Raw genomic sequence first — 25,332 nt, 5'->3', positions numbered from 1 at the left:
ATACAGGGGTGCCAAGCTTGTAACGTCATACCCAAGAAGACTTGAGGCTGTAATCGCTGCCAAAGTTGCTTCAACAAAGTAAAGGGTCTGAATACTTATGTAAATGTGATATTTCCAGGGGGGTTTTATAATAAATTTGCTAAACCTGTTTTTACTTTGTCATTATGGGGTATTGTGTGGAGATTGATGAGGGGGAAAAACAATTGAATACATTTTAGAATAAGTCTGTAACCTAACAAAATTTGGAAAAAGTCAAGGGGTCTGAATACATTCCGAAGGCACTATATACTCCTCAGCAGGGCTTTCACACCTTCCAGTCCCTCCCACTACACAGAAAAAAACTCACACTGTTTCCTATGCAGACACATTACACCACTGACAGTCATGTAGTAGGTCTATAGATCCTCAAAGTTTTACAGCTGCACCTTTGAGAGAATCTTGACTGGCTGCATCACCACTTGGTATGGCAACTGCTTGGCATCAGATCGTAAGGCACTACAGAGGGTAGCGCAAACAGCCCAGTATATCACCGGGGCTGAGCTACCTGCCATCGAGGACCTCTATACCAGGTGGTGTTAGAGGAAGGCCGTAAAAATGGTCAAAGACTCCAGCCACCCAAGTCATTGACTGTTCCCTCTGCTACCACATGGCAAGCAGTACCGGAGGGCCAACTCTGGGACCAAAAGGTTCCTGAACAGCTTCTAACCCCAAGCCATCAGAGTGCTGAACAGTTAATCAAATGGCCACCCTGACTATTTGCATTAACCACCTTTTTATTTGCAATGACTTTCTTGCACACTCACTGGACTCTAGCCACACACACTACATACGCTCACACACCATGCATATTAACATACACACACACTTTCACACCCTGCTGCCTAGTAACTTTTACCCCTACCTACATGTACATATTACCTCAAACCCCAGCACATTGATTTGGTACCGGTACTCCTTATATATAGTCTCATTATTTTCTTGCACATTTTTCCTCTGCATTGTTGGGAAAGGGCTCATAAAGTAAACATTTCACCGTAAAGTCTACACCTGTTGTATTCAGCGCATGTGACAAATACAATTTGATTTATAGATGATTTAGACTTATGGTGAATAACCCTTTAAAGTGCTTTATTTGAATAATGTGTATATGTTGTTCATAGTACCATTTTCTTTGATAATGCATAATTTATTTTCCATCAGGGCTCTCCAGGAGAGGACCAGGCAGTCTGCAGTGGTTATCACAGGGGTGGCATCCTGACACCAAACTTAAACAATCTGATTGTAAAGGTGAAGAAACAACCTCAGAGCTCCATCTTGGCTGAATAGCAATATGGATGCTAATTTCTGGGCGCATTCCTCTGCCCAGGCGTTCCTGACGCCTGCCAGATCTTACAACCCCTTAATAGGTATTTTACGTATCAGCTAACAACATATGTTACAGCAATTGGTAATTTGATGATGTGGTACGCAACCATTGGTTGATGCATGTAACATCTGAGCAGGGTAATGTGACCTGTCTTTTTCCTCCCTACAGCTCACGCTGAGCTATGTGATGGTGGGATTGGTTATCTCCACCATGAGTGCAGTCTGTGATGTGATCAATGTAGCAATCAAAAGGTTTCCATTTTGAAAGCTAATAATAATAATTTGAAAGCGCAGGTGTGAACGGAAGAATAGAAATGTATGTTCTTTATTCAGGCTCTCTCAAGACTATGGTCGCGGAAACCATTTCAATATGTTCACATACAGCAAAAATATGCAGAAAAATTAAGGCAAAAGGCCGATAGTTAAGAACAGACAGGAAACAGAGTTCGCTTTTTGTCACATTTTATCATGTATGACCATGAGTGGAGAGGCGCCAGTAACGCAGCTGTATAACGAGTTCCAACTTTTAAAAAAGGAAACAAAAAAATTGCTTTACAATACCTCAGAAATCTAAAAATAAAGTACAATAATCATAATAATAATCAAAATAATATATTTTTTAACCACAAAGCAGAGGGAGGATGATTGTTCAGTTCGAATTCTATTCTACTCCAGTCAGATGTCAAATACACTACGTCTTCAAAGTATCTTACCAGCACTACTACATCAATAAAACACACTACATTTATTCATTGCCAAATGGAGCAGAATTTAATCACGGTAGATCCAAAAGCTACCTCTTTTCTTACCCCTCATCTTTAGAATAACTGGTAACACTGCCTAATTCTAACAAGTAATTTCAAAATGGCATCTGTTCCCCGTTTCAGCACGATCAAAGCACTATGAAAACTGGCTTACAGGACCATTCAACCGAAATCCCTATCTCGAAGACCTGGAGGCAAATAAAATTCACACTGTAGGAATAGTACTAAAGGGGTAAAAACAGAGGGATAACAGGAGGGGGAGTGGAAGTGCATCTGACATCTTTGCTCTGGGAACTCCAGGCTGCTGAGCTGGATAAAACATTTCAATTGACACAGGGTGTGGTTTGGTGGGGGGGGGGGGGGGGGGAGAGACTTGGTTGAGGAAGGGAGGAGGTTCAGATTTCTGTTTGGTTGTCTCCATAGACACTCTCATCGCTGTAGGCAATGTAGAGGAAAAAGTCCTCTTCATGGTGCTCCTGAAAGAGAGCGAGAGAGATAGAGGTGTAAGTTGACAAAACAGAGGTAGGGGAATTGCATCCCAATCCCCACAGAAACATGCAGCAGAAAAGTGAGAGGAGTGTAAAAAAAATATCATACCTGGTATAGCAGGCCCATGGTGGCGGAAGTGGGTGGAATGACGTTGTTTACAAAGAAGAATAAGGCATCCTCTGCCCGCAGGTGGATTCGTTTTCGGATGAGGAAGTAGAACTGGCCCACTGTAGTAGAGGTAGAAGAATTGAACAATTACAGTTCTGAAAGGAATGGTATGCGTTTGATACATGTGTGGCACTGTTATAACAGTTCACGTTACCTGTGAGGTCGGAGGGCACAAGGTATTTCTTCTTGTCCAAATCTCCTATCCTTGCTTTAGGGGCTTTTTCCACAATTACCTCAAATAAGAAAAAGAGCATTCAATATAGGCCTAAATATTGTGTGGCTATGTATCCAACAATGTGACGTTTGTTGACACGGTCAAAAAAAAGAGCCTTACTTTTTACATGAATAACTTTTACACTCATAATTAACTTGGTCACATACGCTTGCACTATTCAAGCTTCTTTGTTTCACATTTCAAGGAAAAGGGGATCCGAGACCTGTGGTACCTCACGGTGCGAGGTGATTTTCAGAAACCATGGTCCATTGGCTTAGGCTCATTTATTACTTCTCCATTTTGATTCCACTGCTATGTGAAGCTGACATGACAGAATTTTTGAGTGGGGAGTAGAAATGAAACCAAATCTCAGAGAAAGAATACTTCCCTATGCTCTAAGGCCAGTGCATAAAACCTGCACCAAGTCTATTTACAGAGCGTTTACACCATCTTTAATTTGGATAGTTAGGCCTTACAAATTAGGAATAGACATGTCGTTCTGGGAGTATTATCAGAACAAAGTTCTGGACAAGTTTGTTGACAGAACAAATCGTACTCAAGCAATCCTTGAGAATGAAGGAAGGAATCTATTGACATTTCTGCCCTAAACATTCTAACTAAGGACGCACGATATATCCGTGAACATATCGAAATCGGACGATATTAGCTAAAAATGCCAACATTGGTATCGGCCCAATGTCTAGTTTAATGGCGATGTGCAAAACCGATGTCCAAGCTGACGTACATACCTATATAACGTAGGTACACTATGTATTGACGCCACGTAAAATTGTGCGTTACACATGCAACACAGAATTCCTAACCTAGCCCACAATGTCTGCTGTGTGGACCGAGCAGTCAACAAGTCGAGCAGTCATTCGAAAAAGTAATTACATTTCAGCTAGACAACTCAAATGTGAAATCCAATAACGCCAAGATAGTAGAATTCATTGCCCTTGACAATCAACCGTTCTCTGTCGTGGATGATGTTGGCTTTTGGTACACACTACCAAGTGCCCTATTTTTCAGATGTTGCACTACCGTAGTTACATAGTAATAGCGTCACTGCTATTAGCTTACCGACATACATACTATGGAAAGCCGTTTGGGTCTTTGCGTGTCAAAAAAGATACAAGTCAAATAAAACCATTTGACACGTTAAATAAGCTTTTAAAAATTTGACACATCAAATAACACAGTTCTATTTTAGAATGTTGTGAGTTCTGAATTTGCACGTGCAAGCCAAGAGCCACCACTACTATCAGTAGCACTGTCAAAGCGGTATAAAAAAAAACAGCCTGCAAACAAGCAAACACCGGCCACGAACGATGTGTTTACAATACCGCGTTGGTAATAAAGCATTATTTGTTAGGCCGCAACTTCTGGGGTAGCTAGCTAGCTTTAGCTTGGTACCTAGCTAGGAGCAATACAACCAGCCTGAAAACAATGACCAGTAGAAACTGCAGACATTTTCATTATACTTAGCAATGATTTAGGAATCCTTGTGAGTAAGTATTAGCTAGGTAGCCACTTGTTGTTCGCCTATTGAAATTGAACTTCAGTTCATGAAAATAAATAGCTAGCCAGCTACTTACCCCTGTTGGCCAAAGCTAACATTATAAGCAGCCAGCTAGCTTTATCTGGCTAGTGATGCTCAACCCGACCGGGTTGAGTTGTGAAGCTAGCCACAATAGTGGAATTTGCGGTTTGCCTTCAAAATAAAAGTACCTCTTTGAAAGTGATGCAGAAGGTTAAAATTGGTGGAATCATGACATATTTAGACTGCATAATGTTAAACAAGGTTGGAATGTGAAGCAATTAAATTGGGTATCAGTCTACTCGGTGACACCCACAGAACACAACTGTGAAGAGTTTACGCAAATATTAGTGTTGTAGCTCCTATGACTGTGAAATCACCTCCCCAGTCAGCCTATTGTGTGTAATGACATTCATATTGCACTGTACAGCTTTACCTAATGATTGGGGATCAATGAAATTGGGTATAAGTCTACTCACTACCCAATATATTTTTTCCCCAATGTCCTCCTCAGAGTTCTCAGACTGCAAAACATCCACACAGTATTGTTTTTCCTCTGGAATATAGTGTTCAATACACATAGATTGAAAATAAATTTGTCTCAATTCAGTTGTTTCAAAGTCCCGCAATAAGAGCAATGATGCTAATGTTCTCTGGGTGTCACTGAGTAGACTGATACCTCACCATGTCATTGATCCACAATCCATAGGTAAGGCTGTATAGTAAAATAAGTATGCCCCCACTGCAATTCTAAAGTATAATACATAGTGTGACTTCAACAGATTTGTCAAATGAACAAATTATTATCTTTTGTTGATTTTATATAACATTACAACCTAGTTTAGCATGATCTATTCAATTATGGCAAAATTCTACTATTTGTATTAATTTGCATCACTGTCAATGACATACTTTTATTTTGAAGGCTACCTGCAAAGTCCACTATTGTGGGGTTAATCCTTTTTGTGGCTAGCTTCACAGATGGGTTCGACCAACATTAATCAAATAAGAATTGTTTTATAAATTAGGGATATTTTAAATTATACCCAGCTATATAGTTAGCTAGCTAGCTAACTATAGCTACTGAAACAGATGTCATTGTTTTGCTATGTTTTTGGGGAAAAACATTGTTTGCATCCATGAGCTAGCTAGCTTTTTTTAATGACCAGCACTGTATGTGCGCGGGACAACTTCATCAGCATCATAGCATACGAATCGTTGCGACATATGAAATACGAGTGATAGTGTAATCAATGTGTAATAACTACGTAAAAATGTTATGAACGCGTTAAATTATTATGTGACGTGCAGTCATATTCAGGTCCCGATTGGTCAAATAGTGTTATTTGACATGTATCTTTTTTGACACTCAAAGACCCAAACAGCATTTCATAGAAATCCTGGCTGAGAATGAAACGACTGAACAACAAAACAGCACAGCAAGTGAAAGAAATAGGTTTTGATTATGTTTTACTGGCATTGGGGACATAGGTAAATGTGGTGTGTGTGTGTAACCTTTATTTAACTAGGCAAGTCAGTTAAGAACAAATTCTTATTTATGACGGCCTACCCCGGCCGACGCTGGGCCAATTGTGCGCCGCCCTATGGGATTCCCAATCACGGCTGGATGTGATACAGCCTGGATTCAAACCAGGGACTGTAGTTAATCCTCTTGCACTGCCTTAACACCCATAGACACAGCGGTCTAACTATTTAACTGTACTAGAATGATTAAAAGGAAGCTAAAATAATCGAATATCGGATATCTGTATCGGCAAAAAATGACATAGGTGGGTGGGGGGGAGCGTGCGGCGTGGGGGGAGCACACGGCGTGCGGCGTGGGGGGCACACGGCGTGCGGCGTGGGGGGGAGCACACGATGTGCGAGGGGACACGGTGTCAACTGTAAACAATCTACCTACAGAGGGGCCAAATGCGATGGACAGCTTATTGACACCAGCTGTAGGCTATTTAGGGTACTATTCTTTCAACACAAACTACCTTAAACTGTAAACCTAATAACTAATTAAACATTGAATATTAGATGTCATGTTTCATTTTGACATAAGCTTGGTAGTAAATTAGCTCCTATTGTTTTATAAGTATGTTAAACTAGCTACCTGTTTTATGAAATACTGTGTCTGACTCCATGGATTAACAGCAAACATGTTGACAGATTGCTAGCCAGTAAAAAATAAAATCCCATTCAATGTTGAATAGAATTATGCCTAGTCTACTAAACTGCGACGAACAAGGTAGGCCCATAAGAAGCCATTTGTTGTTGCCAATACAAAAGCTAACGCGATAGTTAGCTAGTAAACTAATACAACTGCCCTGCTTTGGCGTTCCTATGAAAATATACCAAAACCAAACATGACATGGCTTGAGCGGTTATCACGTTAACGTTATCTAATTGGGATTACTAACATCAATACTAGTTTTAATAACCAAATGTTTCCCTATTGACTTCTGGGTAGAAAAAACATTTAACGTTAGGCTGTTAGCTTAGCTAACATTAGCTACTTACAGGCACCCTGTCCGGATACTTCTTCCTTATTTTCTCGCCCTCAGACCGTCTCTTTTCAAATGGATGTTCCTCTTTGTATTGGAACTTCATTGTCAAACGAATGACAGGGTGTCGGTCTGAGATATCCGATCTGGGTTCCTCAAGTAACAATCCGATGGCACACGGTTCAAGACTGCTGTTTTGCTCGGATTCTTTCCTAGTACGACTGCAGCGGAAGGATACAATAACATATGACGCCAAAGAGAGGTCTGTGCGTCGAATTAGCTAAATAGTTTAGGCTACGCTCATGGTGCTTTCAAGACAACTGGGAACCCGATGTCAAATCATTGCATCAGTGATATTTAGGTCGGAAAGTCGGAGCTCTAGAAAGAAGCCGGAGTTCCCGACTTGGAATTCCGAGTCGGACCTGTTTTTTTCCCTGAGTTCCCAGTTGTCTTGAATACACTGAAGACAGATATATCCAAGTTCCCAGTTGTTGTGAACCCGGCATTCGTCGCACGGCCTCATTAAAATGAGTTGTGAAAGTTTGAACTCTGATTTAAATATTTAGTAATCTTCAGCAATTAATCGAACTGTAAGGATTCTTCAACCAATTAGCAGTCATTTTGTTTTCATAGCTTTGTTGCAAAATATATATATATTTTTTTAATAAAAAACAGATTTTTAACGGAACTACTTTATTTTGACCAACCGGTTGTGATGAGGCAGTTGTCATATGACCCATCACTGCACTTTCCGTGGCGTGTTATTGAGTTTAGCCAGCAGCAAATTCAACAGAGACTACTAAATCGATGGCTGATTTTAATTGTGTTTATAGTGCAGAGCTGGAAATAGTTGTGGAACTAATAATTCCTCCGTGTCTAATCACACTTCAAGGTGGGTGTCAGGTATCAGTTTGATTAAGCAGTTGCACAAGTGGTCACATGCTTGGGAGTCATAGGTCAGCTGAGGTGGCTGCTGTTATTAACTTTTGTTTTCCCCTTTATTTAAACTAGTCAAGTCAGTTAAGAACAAATTCGTATTTACAATGACGGCCTAGGAACAGTGGCTTACCTGCCTTGTTCAGGGGCAGAACGACAGAGTTTTACCTCGTCAGCTCAGGGATTTGATCTAGCAACCATTCAGTTACTGGCCCCAACGCTCTAACCACTAGGTTACCTGCCGCCCCACAATCGTCACAGTATCCTTACAAGTAGTGTAGTCAAAGCATTTGAAAAGGTAAACTATAAAGGGTATACCGGGTCCATAAAACAATATGATCTGTTTATGACCAGTTTTTAAAGTTACCTTAACACGCCGTACATCACAAATTCCAGGCTCCTAGCAAAGCTAGTTCTTTGATTACCCTATGTCATAGATCAGCCAGCGAGTTAACTCCCTGACTGGTTACTAAGGTTCAAATCAATCTCTGATTAAAATGAAAATATGGGAACCAGTGTGGTGGCCCTTCAGTGGCCAGCCTGGATATGAATACACCTGGTATGTCAACAGGTAGTGGAGACAATGATGCAGTTACTAATCTTACCACTTGAGGGCAGCCAAGTGTAAGATTTGGCAGTGGATCTTCTTGATAAACAGAATATCACTATTATTACTTGTCCCATAACAAAAATGCAATGTCAATTTATGAAATTTCTGTCTCAATTTAAAACGGGTCCTCCTTTCCTGAGCATTCTGTCACATTCCCACAAAATACAAGCAGACGAAACACCACAACTGGGATGCTTTCTGAGAGCACCGTGATTCAGTTTGAAGTTACAAAGGAGAGCCAGGTAAAAGTGGTCAATACTGACAAGTGTTTTATTAGTAACACAGACCTGGGGACTGAGCCAAAAAGAAGCAGTCTTGACAAGACTGAAATTGTTCAAATGGCATTGACAATGGAACGAATACGGTCAGGGGAACAGGAAACAATCAAAAGGGCTGCTCATTCTGCTTCAAATACAAAACAACAAAGTAAAAATCCAGAAATTAAGTGCAAATCTCATATTGAAATTATGTATCAGGCATAAGATTTTCAATAATGGAGATGTCTGTCATACTATACATCATGGTAACTGAAAGATGAGAAATTGAAATATTTTTTTTACCATTATTTTCTTTCATAATTTCTTCAGTCCATCCTTACATCCTACAAGGGGTTTTGGAGGAACACGTTTGAGATAAATGATCATGTCTAACCAACAGTCATTTGATTAAAAAAATAAAAAATAGACTGCTTTATACTTCATCCAGAGAGGTCTGTGTTGTGTAGCAAATCTTCATTGCGTAAGATTACTTGACATAACTCAATCATTGGTACCCCCGACACATGAATTACTCTGGTTGATTGACAGGGCCTATATTCCCCCAATCAAAAGTATTATCCTCCATCTAATTCGGTCGTCCGGTTCCTCTTGGCCATCTTAACAGAAGTAAAGTCCAGTACCAAGTTGAGAAAGAGAGTAAAATAACAGGCGTCGTTAGAGGTGCAGTCCAGACTAATGACATGTAAGAAAAAAAAGATGGAAACTTGTCTAGTTCATTGCCTTGCTGTCCCTATTCTTTTTGTAACGTCAAAAGTTTAGCATGACGAACAAACGTGAGCATTCTCCCAACTCATGTACAAAAAAAACCTCAGCCCCATGCGTACTTACAGTCAGTATTAGGAACTAAGGCAGAGAGACTCCATTTAGTTTTTCAAAAATCATAGAAGAAAAAGAAAAAAGTTGGCTTCCCCCCCAGTCATTTGCTGGCTCTCCAGATCTCGCTCCGTTCATTCCTTGTTGGATGTTCTGCTTTGACCCTTCTCTCCTCGGTCCTTTTCTGAGGGGTGAAAGGTCCACTGCGTGGTAACGGAGGAGCGATGGGAGCAGGTAGGGGGAAGTGGTATAAAAAAAGAGCCAATCAGCGAGACCCTCCCCGCAGAATCAGCCAATCACCAGAGCCGGTGCTGGTGGAGGTTTCGACTAAGGACGGATCGGATGTCAGCAGTGAACCTAGCAGACAATTGTAAGGGTTATGCATTTCTCATGCTACCAGGTAACTGGAAAAACACTGCTACAGTGCAGGATCCTCATCCATCCATCTGAATACCTGAAATACTCACCTAAGTGCATCTAGCATAGGCAGCAGGTTAAGGAGTGCTGTGTCACTAGGGTCGCTGAACCAAGACTTGATAGGTATTGCATTGTCTGGAAGGCAAATACAGAGATTCAAAACCAAAAGAAGGATAGTAGGAGAGTTGTGAAACCTAATTGGTGTGTAAAACCAGGCGAGTAAAAATTATCTGCTGTTGAAAAATCGACAAAACATTACTTGTATTAATAGGGTACAAGTGGTTGCTCCTTGGTAGCTGCCAACTTACCTTGATTCTCACAAGTCTGTCAAGGCTAATCACAGTTTCTATAGAAAATGGCAATGTTTGAATTGGTGTGTGGTTTGTTCGCTTAAAAACGCGCAAGAGCTGCTTGGCAACCTTCCACTCACACCCACCAATCGGACAGCAACTGGTTTGACAACATCCTGACATTTAAAACAATCATTACAAGCTCACCTAGGCGGATATGACCTAGAATGACGTACAGTTGAAGTCGGAAGTTTACATACACTTTTAGGTTGGAGTCATTAAAACTCGTTTTTCAACCACACACCAAATTTCTTGTTAACAAACTATAGTTTTGGCAAGTCAGTTAGGACATATACTTTGTGCATGACAAGTAATTATTCCAACAATTGTTTACAGACAGATTATTTCACTGTATCACAATTCCAGTGGGTCAGAAGTTTACATACACTAAGTTGACTGTTCCTTTAAGCAGAAGCTTCTGATAGGCTAATTGACATCATTTTAGTCAATTGGAGGTGTACCTGTGGATGTATTTCAAGGCCTACATTCAAACTCACTGCCTCTTTGCTTGACATCATGGGAAAATCAAAAGAATTCAGCTAAGACCTCAGAAAAAAATGTGTAGACCTCCAACAAGTCTGGTTCATCCTTGGGAGCAATTTCCAAACACTTGAAGGTACCACGTTCATCTGGACAAACAATGGTACGCAAGTATAAACACCATGGGACCACGCAGCCGTCATACCGCTCAGGAAGGAGACGCATTCATCCTAGAGATGAATGTACTTTGGTGTGAAAAGTGCAAATCAATCCCAGAACAACAGCAAAGGACCTTGTGAAGATGCTGGAGGAAACAGGTACAAAAGTATCTATCCACAGTAAAACGAGTCCTATATCGACATAATCTGAAAGGCCTCTCAGCAAGGAAGAAGCCACTGCTCCAAAACCGCCATAAAAAAGCCAGACTACGGTTTGCAACTGCACATGGGTACAAAGATCGTACTTTTTGAAGAAATGTCCTCTGGTCTGATAAAACAAAAATAGAACTGTTTGGCCATAATGACCATCGTTATGTTTGGAGGAAAAAGGAGGAGGCTTGCAAGCCGAACACCACCATCCCAACCGTGAAGAACGGGGGTGGCAGCATCATGTTGTGTGGGTGCTTTGTGGCAGGAGGGACTGGTGCACTTCACAAAATAGATGGCATCATGAGGAAACAAAATGTGGATATATTGAAGCAACATCAAGACATCAGTCAGGAAGTTAACTTCTTATGGCTGCAGGGGCAGTATTGAGTAGCTTGGATGAAAGATGCACAGAGGTGCCCAGAGGAAACAGCCTGCTCCTCAGTCATAGTTGCTAATATTTGCATATTATTATTATTAGTATTGGACAGAAAACACTCTGAAGTTTATAAAACTGTTTGAATAATGTCTGTGAGTATAACAGAACTCATATGGCAGGCAAAAACCTGTTCCACTTCCTGTTTGGATTTTTTCTGAGGGTGCTAAATTTTCAACCAAGCTCTCATTGAAATTACAGCTAGATATTGATGAGTTTTCACTTCCTACGGTTTCCACTAGACAGTCAACAGTCAATAGAACTTTGTCTGATGACTAATGTGAAGGGGGGCCGAAGGAGACAGGAATTAGTCACCACTGCCACGAGCTGACCATGCTTTGACCACGCGCATTCACGTGATAGGCATCTCTGTTCCATCGCTCAACTGAAGTCAATCTAATTCTCCGGTTGGAACGTTATTCAAGATATATCTTTACAACATTCTAAAGATTGATTCAGTACATCGTTTGACATCTTTCTACTCACTGTTATGGAACTTCTGGACATTGTCACGTTATAGTGGACGCGCTTTGTGACTTTGGAATTGTTTACCAAACGCGCTAACCAAAATAGCTAATTGGACATAAATAACAGACATTATCGAACAAATCAAGCATTTATTGTGGACCTGGGATTCCTAGGACTGTATTCTGATGAAGTTCATCAAAGGTAAGGAAACATTTATCATGTATTTTCTGGTTTCTGTTGACCCCAACATGGCGGCTAATTTGGCTATTGTTCTGAGCTCCGTCTCAGATTATTGCATGATTTGCTTTTTCCGTAAAGTTTTTGAAATCTGACACAGCGGTTGCATTAAGAAGAGGCATATCTATAATTCCATGTGTATAACTTGTATTATCATCTACATTTATGATGAATATTTCTGTTGAAATAATGTGGCTATGCAAAATCACTTGATGTTTTTGCAACTAGTGAATCTAACGCACCAATGTAAACTCAGATTTTTTATATAAATATGAACTTTATCAAACAAAACATGCATGTATTGTGTAACATGAAGTCCTATGAGTGTCATCTGATGAAGATAATCAAAGGTTAGTGATTAATTATCTCTATTTCTGCTTTTTCTGACTGCTATCTTTCGCTGGAAAAATGGCTGTGCTTATTGTGGTTTGGTGGTGACCTAACAATCGTTTGTAGTGCTTTCACTGAAAAGCATATTTGAAAATCGGACACTTTGGTGGGATTAACAACAAGATTACCTTTAAAATTATATAAGACGTATGTTTGAGGAATTTTAATTATGAGATTTCTGTTGTTTGAATTTGGCGCCCTGCACTTTCAATGGCTGTTGTCATATCGATCCCGGTAACGGGATTGCAGCCATAAGAAGTTTTAAAGCTTGGTCGCAAATGGGTCTTCCAAATGGACAATGACCACAAGCATACTTCCAAAGGTGTGGCAAAATGGCTTAAGGACAACAAAGTCAAGGTATTGGAGTGGCCATCACAAAGCCCGGACCTCAAGCCTATAGAAAATTTGTGGGCAGAACTGAAAAAGCGTATGCGAGCAAGGAGGCCTACAAACCTGAATCAGTTACACCAGCTCTGTCAGGGGGAATGGGCCAAAATTCACCCAACTTATTGTGGGAAGTTTGTGGAAGGCTACTGGAAACGTTTGACCCAAGTTAAACAATTTAAAGGCAATGCTACCAAATACTAATTGAGTGCATGTAAACTGCTGACCCACTGGGAATGTGATGAAAGAAATAAAAGCTGAAATAAATCATTCTCTCTACTATTATTCTGACATTTCACATTCTTAAAATAAAGTGGTGATCCTAACTGACCTAAGGCCGGGAATTTTTACGAGTATTAAATGTCAGGAATTGTGAAACTGAGTTTAAATGTATTTGGTTAAGGTGTATGTAAACTTCCGACTTCAACTGTACATAAACATCTCATCACAAAGTATGCATACATTTGTGTTGTGTGAGCGTGTGCATGTCTGTGTGCGTGCACGCATATGTGTATAACCTCACCTGGATGACTCCGGTAAGCTCCAGGCGAGTTGTCCAGGATGACAATACTAGACAGGTCTTTGTGTACGACAGACAGGTCTTTAATATAACTACCTAGATCCAACGTGCAATGCTGCAGACACAGGAAGAAGACATAGAAGATGTAAGCAGATCGTAAATTAATGAGGTCACTAATACTGTACACTATTTTCACAAAGATGTGGATGGACATAAATCAGTTGTGTTCATATGATAGGGGAGAGTGATACCTGTCTGTAGTATCTGCGATTCAGGATGTTCCTGTTGTTGTCCAGCTTGTCTGCCACTGCCGAGCCATAGATCTCCATACTGGCCGTGAATACTACCAGCTCATACCACTGGCTGACCTGGAGAGAGGGGTCACACACACAGCGAAGGATACATGTACAGTCAAAGAACTTGTCAAACAGAGCACAGCATTGTTGACAATGACGTACAAAATAGAACTCACAGTTCACAAAGACAACATTTTTACTTACCACTTCTAAAAAGAAGTCAACGTGTGGCCTTTTATGTACAAAGAATCTGACAGGGTGCTTGTCAATGACTACCTGCGAGAGAGAGAGAGAGGGGGAAACGGATGCAATACGTATCTAGATGCATGGGCTCCAATATGATACAGGAACGATACCAGTGTTTTCGCTGCAGTCATTTAGGTGTGGGTTGCCACAATATGGAACATGGAAAAATATTTCTGCCGAGGAGCACTTTAAAAGATGCTAGAACAGTCCACATACACTTTCTCTGCAAACAAAATTAGTAATTTATAGAAAATTCAGACAACTCCATAGTAGAATAGTTGATGTATTTACCTAGTTGGTTTGTTGTTGTGGGTTCTCTGCAAGATAATATTCCTCTCGAAGCACATTCATGTTACAAGTGTCATAAGGAGTGAGGGAAAAATGCATGCTGACAAGCAGTCAATGCACAACAATTCTCACAATAGCTGGGAAAACAGCGATAGCAGAACTTTTGACTTCATCCCAGTATCAAAATCAAATGGTTTTGACAGTTTAACGAAGTGAGCTTCTCTTTTCATCCTGCTAAAGCCATGCAGTGCGACTCACAAAAGTGATTGCGGTCCTCGTTATTAAACTATCAACTATACTCAGCATATGTAAACAAATATACAGCGCATTCGGGAAGTATTCAGACCCCTTCCGTTTTCCCACAATTTGTTGCATTACAATTCTAAAATTGAGGATTTTTATTTAATCAATCTACACACAATACCACAATGACAAAGCGAAAACAGAAATGTATTTTTTAATTTGATAAATTAAACAGAAATGTCATATTTACATAAGTATTTAGACCCTTTGCTATGAGACTCAATATTGAGCTCAGGAGCATCCTGCTTCCATTGACCATCCTTGAGATGTTCCTACAACTTGAAGTCCACCTGTGATAAATTCAATTGATTGGACATGACTTGGAAAGGCACACACCTGTCTATATGAAGGTCCCACAGTTGACAGCGCATGACAGAGCAGAAACCAAGCCAAGAGGTCGAAGGAATTGTCCGTAGAGCTCCAAGACAGGATTGTGTCGAGGCACAGATCTGGGCAAGGGTACCAAAAATGTGTCTGCAGCATTGAAGGTCCCCAAGAACACAGTGGCCTCCATCATTCTTCAATGGAAGAAGTTTGGAACCACCAAGACTCTTCCTAGAGCTGGCTGCCGGCCAAACTGAGCAATTGGGGGAGAAGGGTCTTGGTCGGGGAGGTGGTTCCTCTGTGGAACCTTCTAGTAGGACTACCATCTCTGAAGCACTCCACTAATAAGGCCTTTATGGTAGAGTGACCAGACGGAAGCCACTCCTCAGTAAAAGGCACATGACAGCCCGCTTGGAGTTTGCCAAAGGCATCAAAAGGACTCTGACCATGAGAAACAACATTCTCTGATCTGATGAAACCAAGACTGAACTCTTTGGCCTGAATGCCAAGCGTCACAAACCTGGCATCATCCCTATGGTAAAGCATGGTGGTGGCAGCATCATGCTGTGGGGATGTTTTATAGCGGCAAGGACTGAGAGACTAGTCAGGATCGAGGAAAAGATGAACAGAGAAAAGTACAGAGATCCTTGATGAAAACCAGCTCCAGACCTGCTCAGGACCTCAGACTGGGGCGAAGGTTCACCTTCCAACAGGACAACGACCCTAAGCACACAGCCAAGACAACGCAGGAGTGTCTATCGGACAAGTCTCTGAATGTCCTTGAGTGGCCCAGCCAGAGCTCATACTTGAACCCGATCGAACATCGCTGGAGAGACCTGAAAATAGCTGTGCAGTGACGCTCCCCATCCAACCTGACAGCGCTTGAGAGGATCTGCAGAGAAGAATGGGAGAAACTCCCCAAATACAGGTGTGCCAAGCTTGTAGTGTCATACCCAAGAAGACTCACGGCTGTAATAACTGCCAAAGGTGCTTCAACAAAGTACTAAGTAAAGGGTCTGAATAATTATGTAAATGTGATAGTCGAGTATTTTAACAAATTGGCAAAAAAATAAAAATAATTCTAAAAGTTTTTGCTTTGGCATTATAGTGTGTAGATTTTATGAATAAAATATACAATTTAATCCATTTTATAATAAATAACAAAACGTGGAAAAGGTCAGGGTCTGAACACTTTCCGAATGTTTACCACAAAACTACCAAAATTAACCTGAACAATCAAAATAAAATCTAATATAGGCTAATAGGCTGACCACATCACTCACGTCGCGTGCTTTGCAAAATAAATTTAGGAATTTATGTTATTCAATTATTGCACCCACACTGCCCGAGTGTCTGCGTTGCCAAGGGCTAAAATAGAAGTCATTCCTATTTCTGACGCAGATCGCACTGCAAGTCCTGCCTCTCCCATCTCCTCCATCGCTTTATAGAAGCAGGTTTTTAATTGAAAGACAATGTTTTGCCGGTTGTCGTGGTAATACTATGAAAGTGTAGATGACAATCACCATATAAGTTCAAATATGAAAAAGCCTGGAAGGAGGAGATGACTAGAAACGATTCGGTTGGCCGTTTTATGTGTGGATTAATTATCGGAGTAGAGGACTTTGTGCATTTCAGGTAAAATAACTCAATGTTTATATCCCAGGACAAATTAGCTAGCAACAGCAAGTTAACTAAATAGGACAAATTAGCTAGCAAGTGCAAGCTAGCTAAATTGCCATACATGTTTAATGCTTTTCGACCTGTCCCCAAATTAATGTCATTGGTTCAGAGTTTGTTTTGATATTTTAACCTGCGTGTCGTGATCGCGTTTGGTGTAGGGGGACAAAATACATTTATGCATGATAGCGCACGCGCGCAGCCGGTTTGGGTTCCGTGTAAGCCCCGATCATCAGGATGCATATAGCCAGATGAGATGTGTCTCCGGTAGCTTACTTTTATTCCACTAAAACACAATTTTCAACAACACATTTGATAACAATAACCTAGCAAATTACATTGTCACTCAATCAAGCCTAATATCAGGAATAGGCCTTACCTCTCTTTGGTCAGTGCACAAAGCCACGCATAGAGCGCAGTTTGACTAGGCTACTGATATTGCCAAGGGGTTTTTCGGGATACAAAATGATTTGTAGATCAATAACTGTCAATGCAGTTACATGTTCATTTCGACACTGAAGGAGAGGACGCATCAGTTGTCACAAAAGATTACGGTAGGTATTTTTGGAAGGCAGAAAAAAGTTATGAGCAAAAGCGGTTAGTGAACCGACGATTCGTAACATTTAAATCGCATTGCACATTGGGTGACTCGTTAAATCCCTAACGCGCAGCATGCTTGTCTCTGGACCAGAGGGTCACAGGTTCAAGTCCTGATATGACTAACCCCCCCAAATTCACTTTGAGTGCGCGTTTACCTTGAGGATGAAGTCTGGTGGTGTGCCGGGTCTCACTGTGGGTCTGAGGACTCCGTCGTGGTGCGAGTGGATCAGCGTCTCATCTAGATCCAGCACCAGAATCTTCCTCTTCACTGCATCTAAAGGACCAAACAAACACATACACCTGCTTATTACATGTTCACCCCCCCCCAACAGTGACCTTGCGGTTAGAGTGCGGGGTTCGCTCCTGGTCGAGTTATAACAAAGACTCAAAATATGAGACCGGAAGCCTCTCTGCTTGGCACTCAGCAATAAGGAGATGGATTGGGGGTAAGGCCCTGCGACAGTCTAGCATCCTGTTCACCAGGTTGTGTACTTGTACATCAAGCTGGCTCACGGTACAGAAACAAGAGATAGGGAACGAGAATATGTGCCGCTCTGGCTCAGACAAGGCTTACTTGTACAAGGCTGACTTAATACACACCTTGCTATATATCTAAACTATAACACCATAAAGAACATGACAGATGGTCAGTAACACTGATGATCTTTCCATCTTACACAAGTGACAAAAAGGTTTCTTTGTGTCAGTGCATTCACATGTTTTGCACTATGCTAGCTGTTTGAAGCGCCCACATGCATAAAATAAAAGGGTTAATATGATGAAAGATAGAGCAGGTCTGTGCTACAAAAAATCCTTTGGAAGAGACTGGGGTTGCGTTCATACTCTTCAGCCTTAGATGAACTGAAATGAAAGCTGCAATATGTAACTTTTCCGGGGACTTGACCAATTCACAGTTATAGATCTGTCCTCATTGAAAGCAAGTCTAAGAAGTGGTAGATATTTTCTATGTCCGCTATTTCTATGCTTCCTGTTCTTAAGTTAACTTTTTGCATCTTTTACTTTCGGTTTTGTACACCAGCTTCAAACATACAATTTTTTGGTTATTGAAAATATATTTCACAGTGTTTTAAATGGTACAATGATAATCTACAATTGCTTGTTTTGTTACAAATTGAAATTAGGCTAAATATTCGAATTTTCGCAACCAGGAGATGGTGAAGCGAATTCTGCTTATTGCTCCTTTAATAATGGATTTACAGAACCGCGGATCCACATTTGTGAAAGTATGGTCCCCCTGTTGTCCTTTGAGACAAGCAATAAAACAGTAGTCAGAACTCCTAGGTCCCAGCGAGCACCTGTGTTTAATGCACATACAGTATGTTGTCTCTGAAGATGTATACAATTATATACCCACCACTTTGCTGTACTAGCTGCTCTGTACAGATTGTATCTGTTGCTGTTTCATTGCATTTAGTTCTCTCAGTGTGTTTTGTGATCATGTTTTTTCCTGTTTGTCTTAATCATAGTTATCATTAAAACAAAAAATAACTTAACAAGTAACACAAAGCTTTCTTTGAAGACATTACTGAACAAGGACTTTACTAATTAAAACAACTGGACTCTGGCAACTGATGTGTAGATACAGTAGACCAGCTGAAACCAGAATGAAAGTTGAGGAAGCTATAGCAAAAGGCAGAGGCATTATGAGGTCATGTCAGTGTGTTTACTCATTCTATTTCTATAGTTTATACATAATGCTCAACTGGGCTGGGTCCGGTTTCCTGGGATCAAGGAATGGCAGAGGGGGTCAGAAAAGATGACAGAGCGACAGCAGTACTCACTAAGTCTATTTCTGGAGATGGGGGACAGTGGTAAAGTGTCATACCGCACCGTCTGGTACTGGATTACCTGAAACAGAAAGAGAGATTAAGCATACTTGTTCAACTCAGCCAAAGACAGAGTCACTCACAGACACTAGTGTTTGTTACATTTGTGAGCATAAATTGCATGAATTTTAAGGCAGAACAGTGGGTAAAGTTTAGTTACTCCTGTCTTGGCCATGGTACAGAAATACAATTTTAATGAAAGAAAAAATAAATAAATCGAAGCTTGGTAAATTTATTACAAACCTATTTATTAAAACCCTCGTTATTCCATTGTCTGCTCCCTACATGGAAAAGCCTAATTGGGGGAAAGTGTGGTTACGGAAAATGTAGGCCTATGTCTACGTATCCTTGGCAACATAATTCCCATGACCAAACAAAAGCGCAGGGTCAGACTAGACCTAGGCCTCCACGACTACTGCTATCCTTGGGTGCATTTCAAATGTTTACAGTGCGTTCCTCTACTTCATTTAGGACTCAGCACTAATCAGTACTGTGCTTACACCTGCCAGGGCACATGACAGACCAATTGGTAAGGATCCCTGAGGAGAGGGAGCCATATCAGATTTAGACACACCGATTTCCCCCACTCCATTCATTAATTGTTCCCTGTTTTCCCCCCTAAACAGAGTAGACAGTTTGCCTCTCTATTCTCCATAAGGGCTAGGAATAGGAAGCCAAGTGAAAAGGGAGACTTGCAGGGTGACTGTCTGCGGCTGCCAGGTTGTTTTGTCCAAAACCCTTAGACGACACCCACTGCCAGATCCCTGTTCCATGCCTTGCGGCGCTTGGCTCGGTCTAGGGATAGCCTGTTCATGAACAGCTGGTGGATGCCATGGGGGAACCCACAGCCCCACATTCTGTACCCCCTAGGGCAGTGGTATTCAAAGTCAGGGTCGCAGGGGAAATGCATTTGAACTTTTTTGGGGGAACCAAAAATGAAGAGTACATGTTATTTTATTTCATGTTATTTTATTAAGAGTACATGTTATTTTATATACAAACATTGAGAATTATATATTGAATATATTTTTTGGGGGGGGATACAATTTTGAGTAAATGTATGTATTGGTTCTCAGAGATGAAAATGTAATAGAAGATTGTTGATGTAAAAATCCAAATATACAGATTTTAACATTGTGTCATTATATTTGGGGTAGCCAGAATGTCTGGGGGGGGGTAAAAAAAAATGGGGTCCCTGCTGAAAAGTTTAAATACCACTGCCCTTGGGTGTTGTCTGGATATAACCCTCCCAGAAACCCTCTCCAGCCCTCCCCTCCTCTCGAAGATGCATTTATGTCATAGTGTTGTCTGTCTTGAAGATTATGATGCAACTGGCTTATATGTCTAGCACACATCTGATTAAGGACTGGTAGCATATGCATGCGTTTATGCTCCATAATCCAAATTGTTGTGATGACAGCTACCGTCCACTAGGTTTTCATTGTAACCCTAATTTAGCATACCAAATTCTAATAATTAGCTTATTTGTTTATTTGGATCCCAATTAGCTTTTGCAGATGCATCAGCTTCTTTTTCTGGGGCCCACAAAGCACTACAAGTAACAAAACAATGATAGATAATGACAGTCAACGAATTCTAAATAAAATGATAAACAATACAACAACAATACTGTGCGTATTAGTGTCTGTGTGAGCATGCGTTTGATAAACTTGTTGACAAGCTGAATCAGGTTAGTAACAACTGGGGTTGGAGCGAAAACCTACAGCAGGGTAGTTCTCCAGGAACATGGTCTGAGAACCCTGGTCTAGGCCTAGCCTATATAGCTACAGCATGCCAGGGTCTCTATTGTATATACGGGCAACCTGGTTTAGCTAGACACCTAGGCATCATCACATTGGTAGCTGGGAGTGGGAAAACCTGTAATATACTCCAGACAATTCCCAAACTGAGAATTCCAAGCCTAGGCAGTCTTTCTCCAGCATATTTTGGGCGCACAACATGACCATGAGCAGTTCAGGAAGAAATAGGTTGCTACATTGTGAAACAAATTATGATTTTATTCATATACAGCATTTCGACTTGAAATGTTCCAAACACTGTCTGCATCCCACTGACTAGGCCCCGAGTGATGATGTATCACTGTTAGGTAATAAAATACAAGCGGTAAACACTGGAGCTTGACTAAACTACAACATACTTAGATGTAATACCAGCACTCCCCTCTCTCTGTTGCTGTGAAACAAAGTCAGAAACAAAATCCTTTGATAATGTGCATCAAGTTTACACAGAGTATATAATAAACAAACCATATGCCCCACCCAACCAGACTGTGTGCATTAATTGGTGGACAGGTGGAGCCTTTGACACCTCAAATGTCAAGTTTATATTTGGGGCATCAGCGAACCAGCAAACGTGACCAGAGTCTTGTGGGTCCTGTCCATATATCAAGGGCATGCAAGACCTCAGTCGAACAAGAGCCTTCCTTTGTCATCCTAACACTCACATCACACTACAGCTACAGTAGAGGGCTACAAAAGTAACCCAGAAACACATAAAGCAGTGGCATTTGATTGTCAGAATGAAATGTCAGAATGAAAAGGATTTGTGTGAGTCCAATACAAAGGGTTTGTCTGTTTATTTCAACGGAATCCTACAGCCCCCCCAGGAAGAAAATTACCTGTCAAGACTTTCCACCAAGTGCCATTCTTATCTATGGCTCTGATAAGGGCCATGTGGCCAAAGGGAAGTGGAAGCATGTTTGTAAACTGTGATGATTGTTTCTGACTGGAGGTTAGTTTTGTTTAAGGTTTGTGACATGGCCATGACAGCAGTAACCAATGCATTTGAATGTCATGTCTGTCCCACACACACACGACTTACCCCAGACAATGTAAACAAATGTGCAAACAAGAGCAGTTGGTTATTCTATTTTTAAAAAGAATATACTCACCGTGCGTAGGTGCTTCCTGAGAATGTACAAGATGAATCCCCACATTCTGGACGTTACACCTAGGAAAGTGCGGATGCCAAGTAGACACTGGCGGGTCTTCAGCATGTCGGCGACCACACAAGGACCCACACAGGAACAGGAGGTCGAAGGAGCTACAAGTTAACCCGCTCTGCTAAATTGACCAATGTGGTTCAGGCTAGGGTCCAAATTGTCGAATCGGAATCCGTCCCTACAACCTTAACAACCTCTCAAAAACGAACCAAACACGTCCAAATTAACAAGAGTAGATCGAGCAAACGTGTGAGTTCCTCTGCACGCTTGCTGCACAACTCTCATAGATTTGAATGCATTGACATTGTGTAGCAGAAAAATGTTACTATAAAAATAAGAGTTACAACAAAAGTAGACTCTTGCACGACGTTTGCTATCCAATAGCAATTTGGTCAGTGACAGTGGGCTACCGACTAGCTAGCTAGAGTCAGAATATACCACGCAGCTCGTCTCGCCGACAAGCTAAGCTAGCAGTTAGCTCGGTAGGGTGACCACCTTGAACCCTGGAGAACATTAACTAAACTTTCGTCCTTCGAAATTTGAAAACAGTAAATAATACTCTTACTTTATGTGTGGTATTTTAAGAAAAATAATGTCTGAAAACTAACAAAAGTCAAAACAGTCACCATGAAAACTGCTTGCAGTTCACAGCAAATCCGGAATCGAACTGCGAGCCGCCATCGCCGTCACTTCCGCGGGGAGAAGTCTTCTCAACCTGATTCGAACCTAACGGTTGCGCGCAGCACGTCCCCGTGGAAAGCAGATAAATTAAAAGTAGATGGACAGAATTTTCAAACCTGTCTATTCTCTTTGGTAGGTGTGTGGGTTTTCCCAATTTCTAAAGCAAATACATTTGTTGTATTACCCTGAACAAACATTGAAGTGATGAAATATGATGCAGAAGTCAAATCAAGCTGTTTAAATTGTAATAATGTATAGTCATTACTGACTATTCCCTGGCAATGATGAAGGTTTTGGGAAATTCAGTTGCTCCTTTCTGGCATAAAATTGGCAAGACTCTACAAGAAACTATTTTAGGTTTATTTACAAGTCCATGTGATTTCATGTGGCTTGTATTAAGGCGAGTTGGGTCTGACTCGAGATGAGTAAAACACTAGTAGTCACTAGACTCAAGCTCACACTCCAGTGGTTAGCGGTAGAAACTACACAAGTGCAAGCATACTGTACAAAAAGGTGTCAGTTTGAGGCATTACAAATGTGCTAGTATACAAAAAAACACATAACAGACAACCTGAAAACAGTACCCTTTATTTGAAGCCGACTTCCTGGAAGAAGACAAAGGCGGAGTTCAATAAACACTTGAGGCAACTTATTCAGACAGCAGCAAGCAAGGACAGTTAGCAAGACAGTTTGGGGGAGAAAAGGCATGGATGGTTGAAACAAATCTCACTTATCTTTCCTGAAGTTGAATGGAAGCGCTAGTTTTTCTTTGGCCTCTATCTCTCTGTATCGGACAGGCGGTTAAAGGTCAGGTTGGCTGTTGGATCTGCCTGGGGAAAGACAAGAGAATCATACAACACAACTGGCTTATTCCTTCTCATTCTCATATAGTACATGTCAGGAATAATACAGGTGTGCTAGCTCAGATGTGTCTGTATTCATCCCTGTGTATCCAGGATGACTGAGTTTGCTCTGTATTGTAACTGTCAGGTCCTCATTGATGCTGAATATCTCTTTCTGGTAACAGACACACAACACTATCTGCATAAAATGGCTAAGACAGTTTAGCTCCCAGTGCTCTGGTCCCTGGAGACCCGGTGATGACTGAAGTAGCCATGTGTCGTATCCTTCCCACAGTGCCTCGCTGATGCAGGTCGGAGTGCAGCAGGCCAACTACTCCTCTCACAGCTCCCCCTAATGACAAGGGAAGAAAGACACTTAACTGAATTCTCACAACTTCACTGACTTCAAATGACTATTTTACAACATGGCATAAAATATATAAATAGTGGCAACCCAGAACCAAAACTTGCGTGAATGCTGGAGACTAGAAAGACACCGATTATAAATACCATGACAAACCTTTGAGAGCCTAAAGTCTCTGGCATATGACTGCAGAGTCATGATGCCTCAAAATCCATGAGAGAGAGTCAATGATGAGTGTCACTGCTTTGGCCTGAGGTGTTTGTTTGAGAAGAGTGTGTCAGGACTTCTAGAAGTAGTGGGTGGAGGAGTCAGTCAGAGAGCAGGGTAGTTTGATACGTGGATATATTTATTCCCAAACAACAGAGTGTCGGTCAACGCCACACACACGGGCGCTAAAAGACACAGTCCAAAACAAACAGGACGAAACGGTTCGGGAAATAAAATCCACACACCAATAACAGAAAAACAAACATAGATAAACGAACATAGATAACCCACCCAACTCACGCCCTCGACCATACTAAAACAAAGAAATAACAAAAAAACTAAGGTCAGAACGTGACAGAGTGCCTATGTCCTCTAGGGTGAACTGATGGACAGTAAATTGTGAGTTTCCAGTCCAGCTAAGAGGATCTGAGTAGGCATTGTGAAAGTACAGCCTATTTTTAAAGTGGAAAAACATGCAGAAGTGGGCTAGTACAGTTGACTAATTTAAGGAGTTTCTGATTTGTTTCTAGTCACCTCTGTTCTGTCCAATCCATCTTTGAGTTCATCTTCACTGGCCTCGAACCCCAATACATGGACTACCTCCTTCCTGAAACACAATGTATTGGTATGATATTAATGCACAACACAAACTATATGAATAACGTTACAAGATAACACAATGAAAATACTCGTGCCATGGAAATGTGATGTACCGTTTAAGTGCTGTATTTATGTAGCTTTTCAGGTGTCGACCAGAGTAATTCACATAATCGGTCAAAAGCAAATGTTACCTAGTTAACTACTGCCAGTGGTTCTGAAAACATTGCTTTTAGTTAGCCAACTGTACAATAAGGTGACCACAGACAAGTATATTTACCTTGTATCAAAATTAATCCTCCAGCTTCTGTTCCTTGCAACACTTCCCACAACATACTGTATTTACAGGCTTAAAGCTTGCTAACGT

The 25,332-nt window shown here is 41.1% G+C and overlaps 2 protein-coding genes and 1 pseudogene across 2 annotated transcripts; all 3 read right to left on the bottom strand.

Annotated features, from left to right (window-relative positions):
• Positions 1–1,810: 1,810 nt before the first annotated feature.
• LOC129835169 (gamma-aminobutyric acid receptor-associated protein-like) lies at positions 1,811–7,455 on the bottom strand. Its single transcript, XM_055900595.1, has 4 exons — positions 7,064–7,455; positions 2,941–3,019; positions 2,727–2,845; positions 1,811–2,605 (listed from the first exon to the last, which is right to left on the bottom strand). Exons 1-4 carry the CDS (start codon positions 7,151–7,153, stop codon positions 2,525–2,527), a joined length of 369 nt encoding a protein of 122 aa, XP_055756570.1. The 5' UTR covers positions 7,154–7,455; the 3' UTR covers positions 1,811–2,524.
• Positions 7,456–8,845: 1,390 nt separating this feature from the next.
• LOC129835168 (CTD nuclear envelope phosphatase 1A-like) lies at positions 8,846–22,993 on the bottom strand. The gene is made up of 8 exons (XM_055900594.1): positions 22,224–22,993; positions 19,268–19,334; positions 17,621–17,739; positions 14,232–14,303; positions 13,983–14,099; positions 13,735–13,846; positions 10,152–10,236; positions 8,846–10,041 (listed from the first exon to the last, which is right to left on the bottom strand). Exons 1-8 carry the CDS (start codon positions 22,326–22,328, stop codon positions 9,981–9,983), a joined length of 738 nt encoding a protein of 245 aa, XP_055756569.1. The 5' UTR covers positions 22,329–22,993; the 3' UTR covers positions 8,846–9,980.
• A 445-nt stretch (positions 22,994–23,438) lies between these two features.
• On the bottom strand, positions 23,439–24,432 carry LOC129835409 (elongator complex protein 5-like; annotated as a pseudogene).
• Positions 24,433–25,332: the final 900 nt, after the last annotated feature.

Source organism: Salvelinus fontinalis, chromosome 36 (genome assembly GCF_029448725.1).
Source record: "Salvelinus fontinalis isolate EN_2023a chromosome 36, ASM2944872v1, whole genome shotgun sequence".
Lineage (NCBI taxonomy): Eukaryota > Metazoa > Chordata > Actinopteri > Salmoniformes > Salmonidae > Salvelinus > Salvelinus fontinalis.
The sequence above is the reverse complement of the archived record's forward strand: the minus strand, read 5'-3'. Positions and strand labels throughout refer to the sequence as shown.

Coding starts and splice junctions, on each gene's coding strand:
- LOC129835169 (XM_055900595.1), bottom strand. CDS start 7,153: ATGAAGTTCCAATACAAAGAGGAACATCCATTTGAAAAGAGACGGTCT. Junction 3,020..7,063: donor AGTATCCGGACAGGGTGCCT/GTAAGTAGCTAA, acceptor TTCTTATTTGAG/GTAATTGTGGAAAAAGCCCC. Junction 2,846..2,940: donor TGTGCCCTCCGACCTCACAG/GTAACGTGAACT, acceptor CCTCTACTACAG/TGGGCCAGTTCTACTTCCTC.
- LOC129835168 (XM_055900594.1), bottom strand. CDS start 22,328: ATGCTGAAGACCCGCCAGTGTCTACTTGGCATCCGCACTTTCCTAGGT. Junction 14,100..14,231: donor TTGACTTCTTTTTAGAAGTG/GTAAGTAAAAAT, acceptor CCCTCTCTCCAG/GTCAGCCAGTGGTATGAGCT. Junction 10,237..13,734: donor AGCTTACCGGAGTCATCCAG/GTGAGGTTATAC, acceptor TTTGCCTTCCAG/ACAATGCAATACCTATCAAG.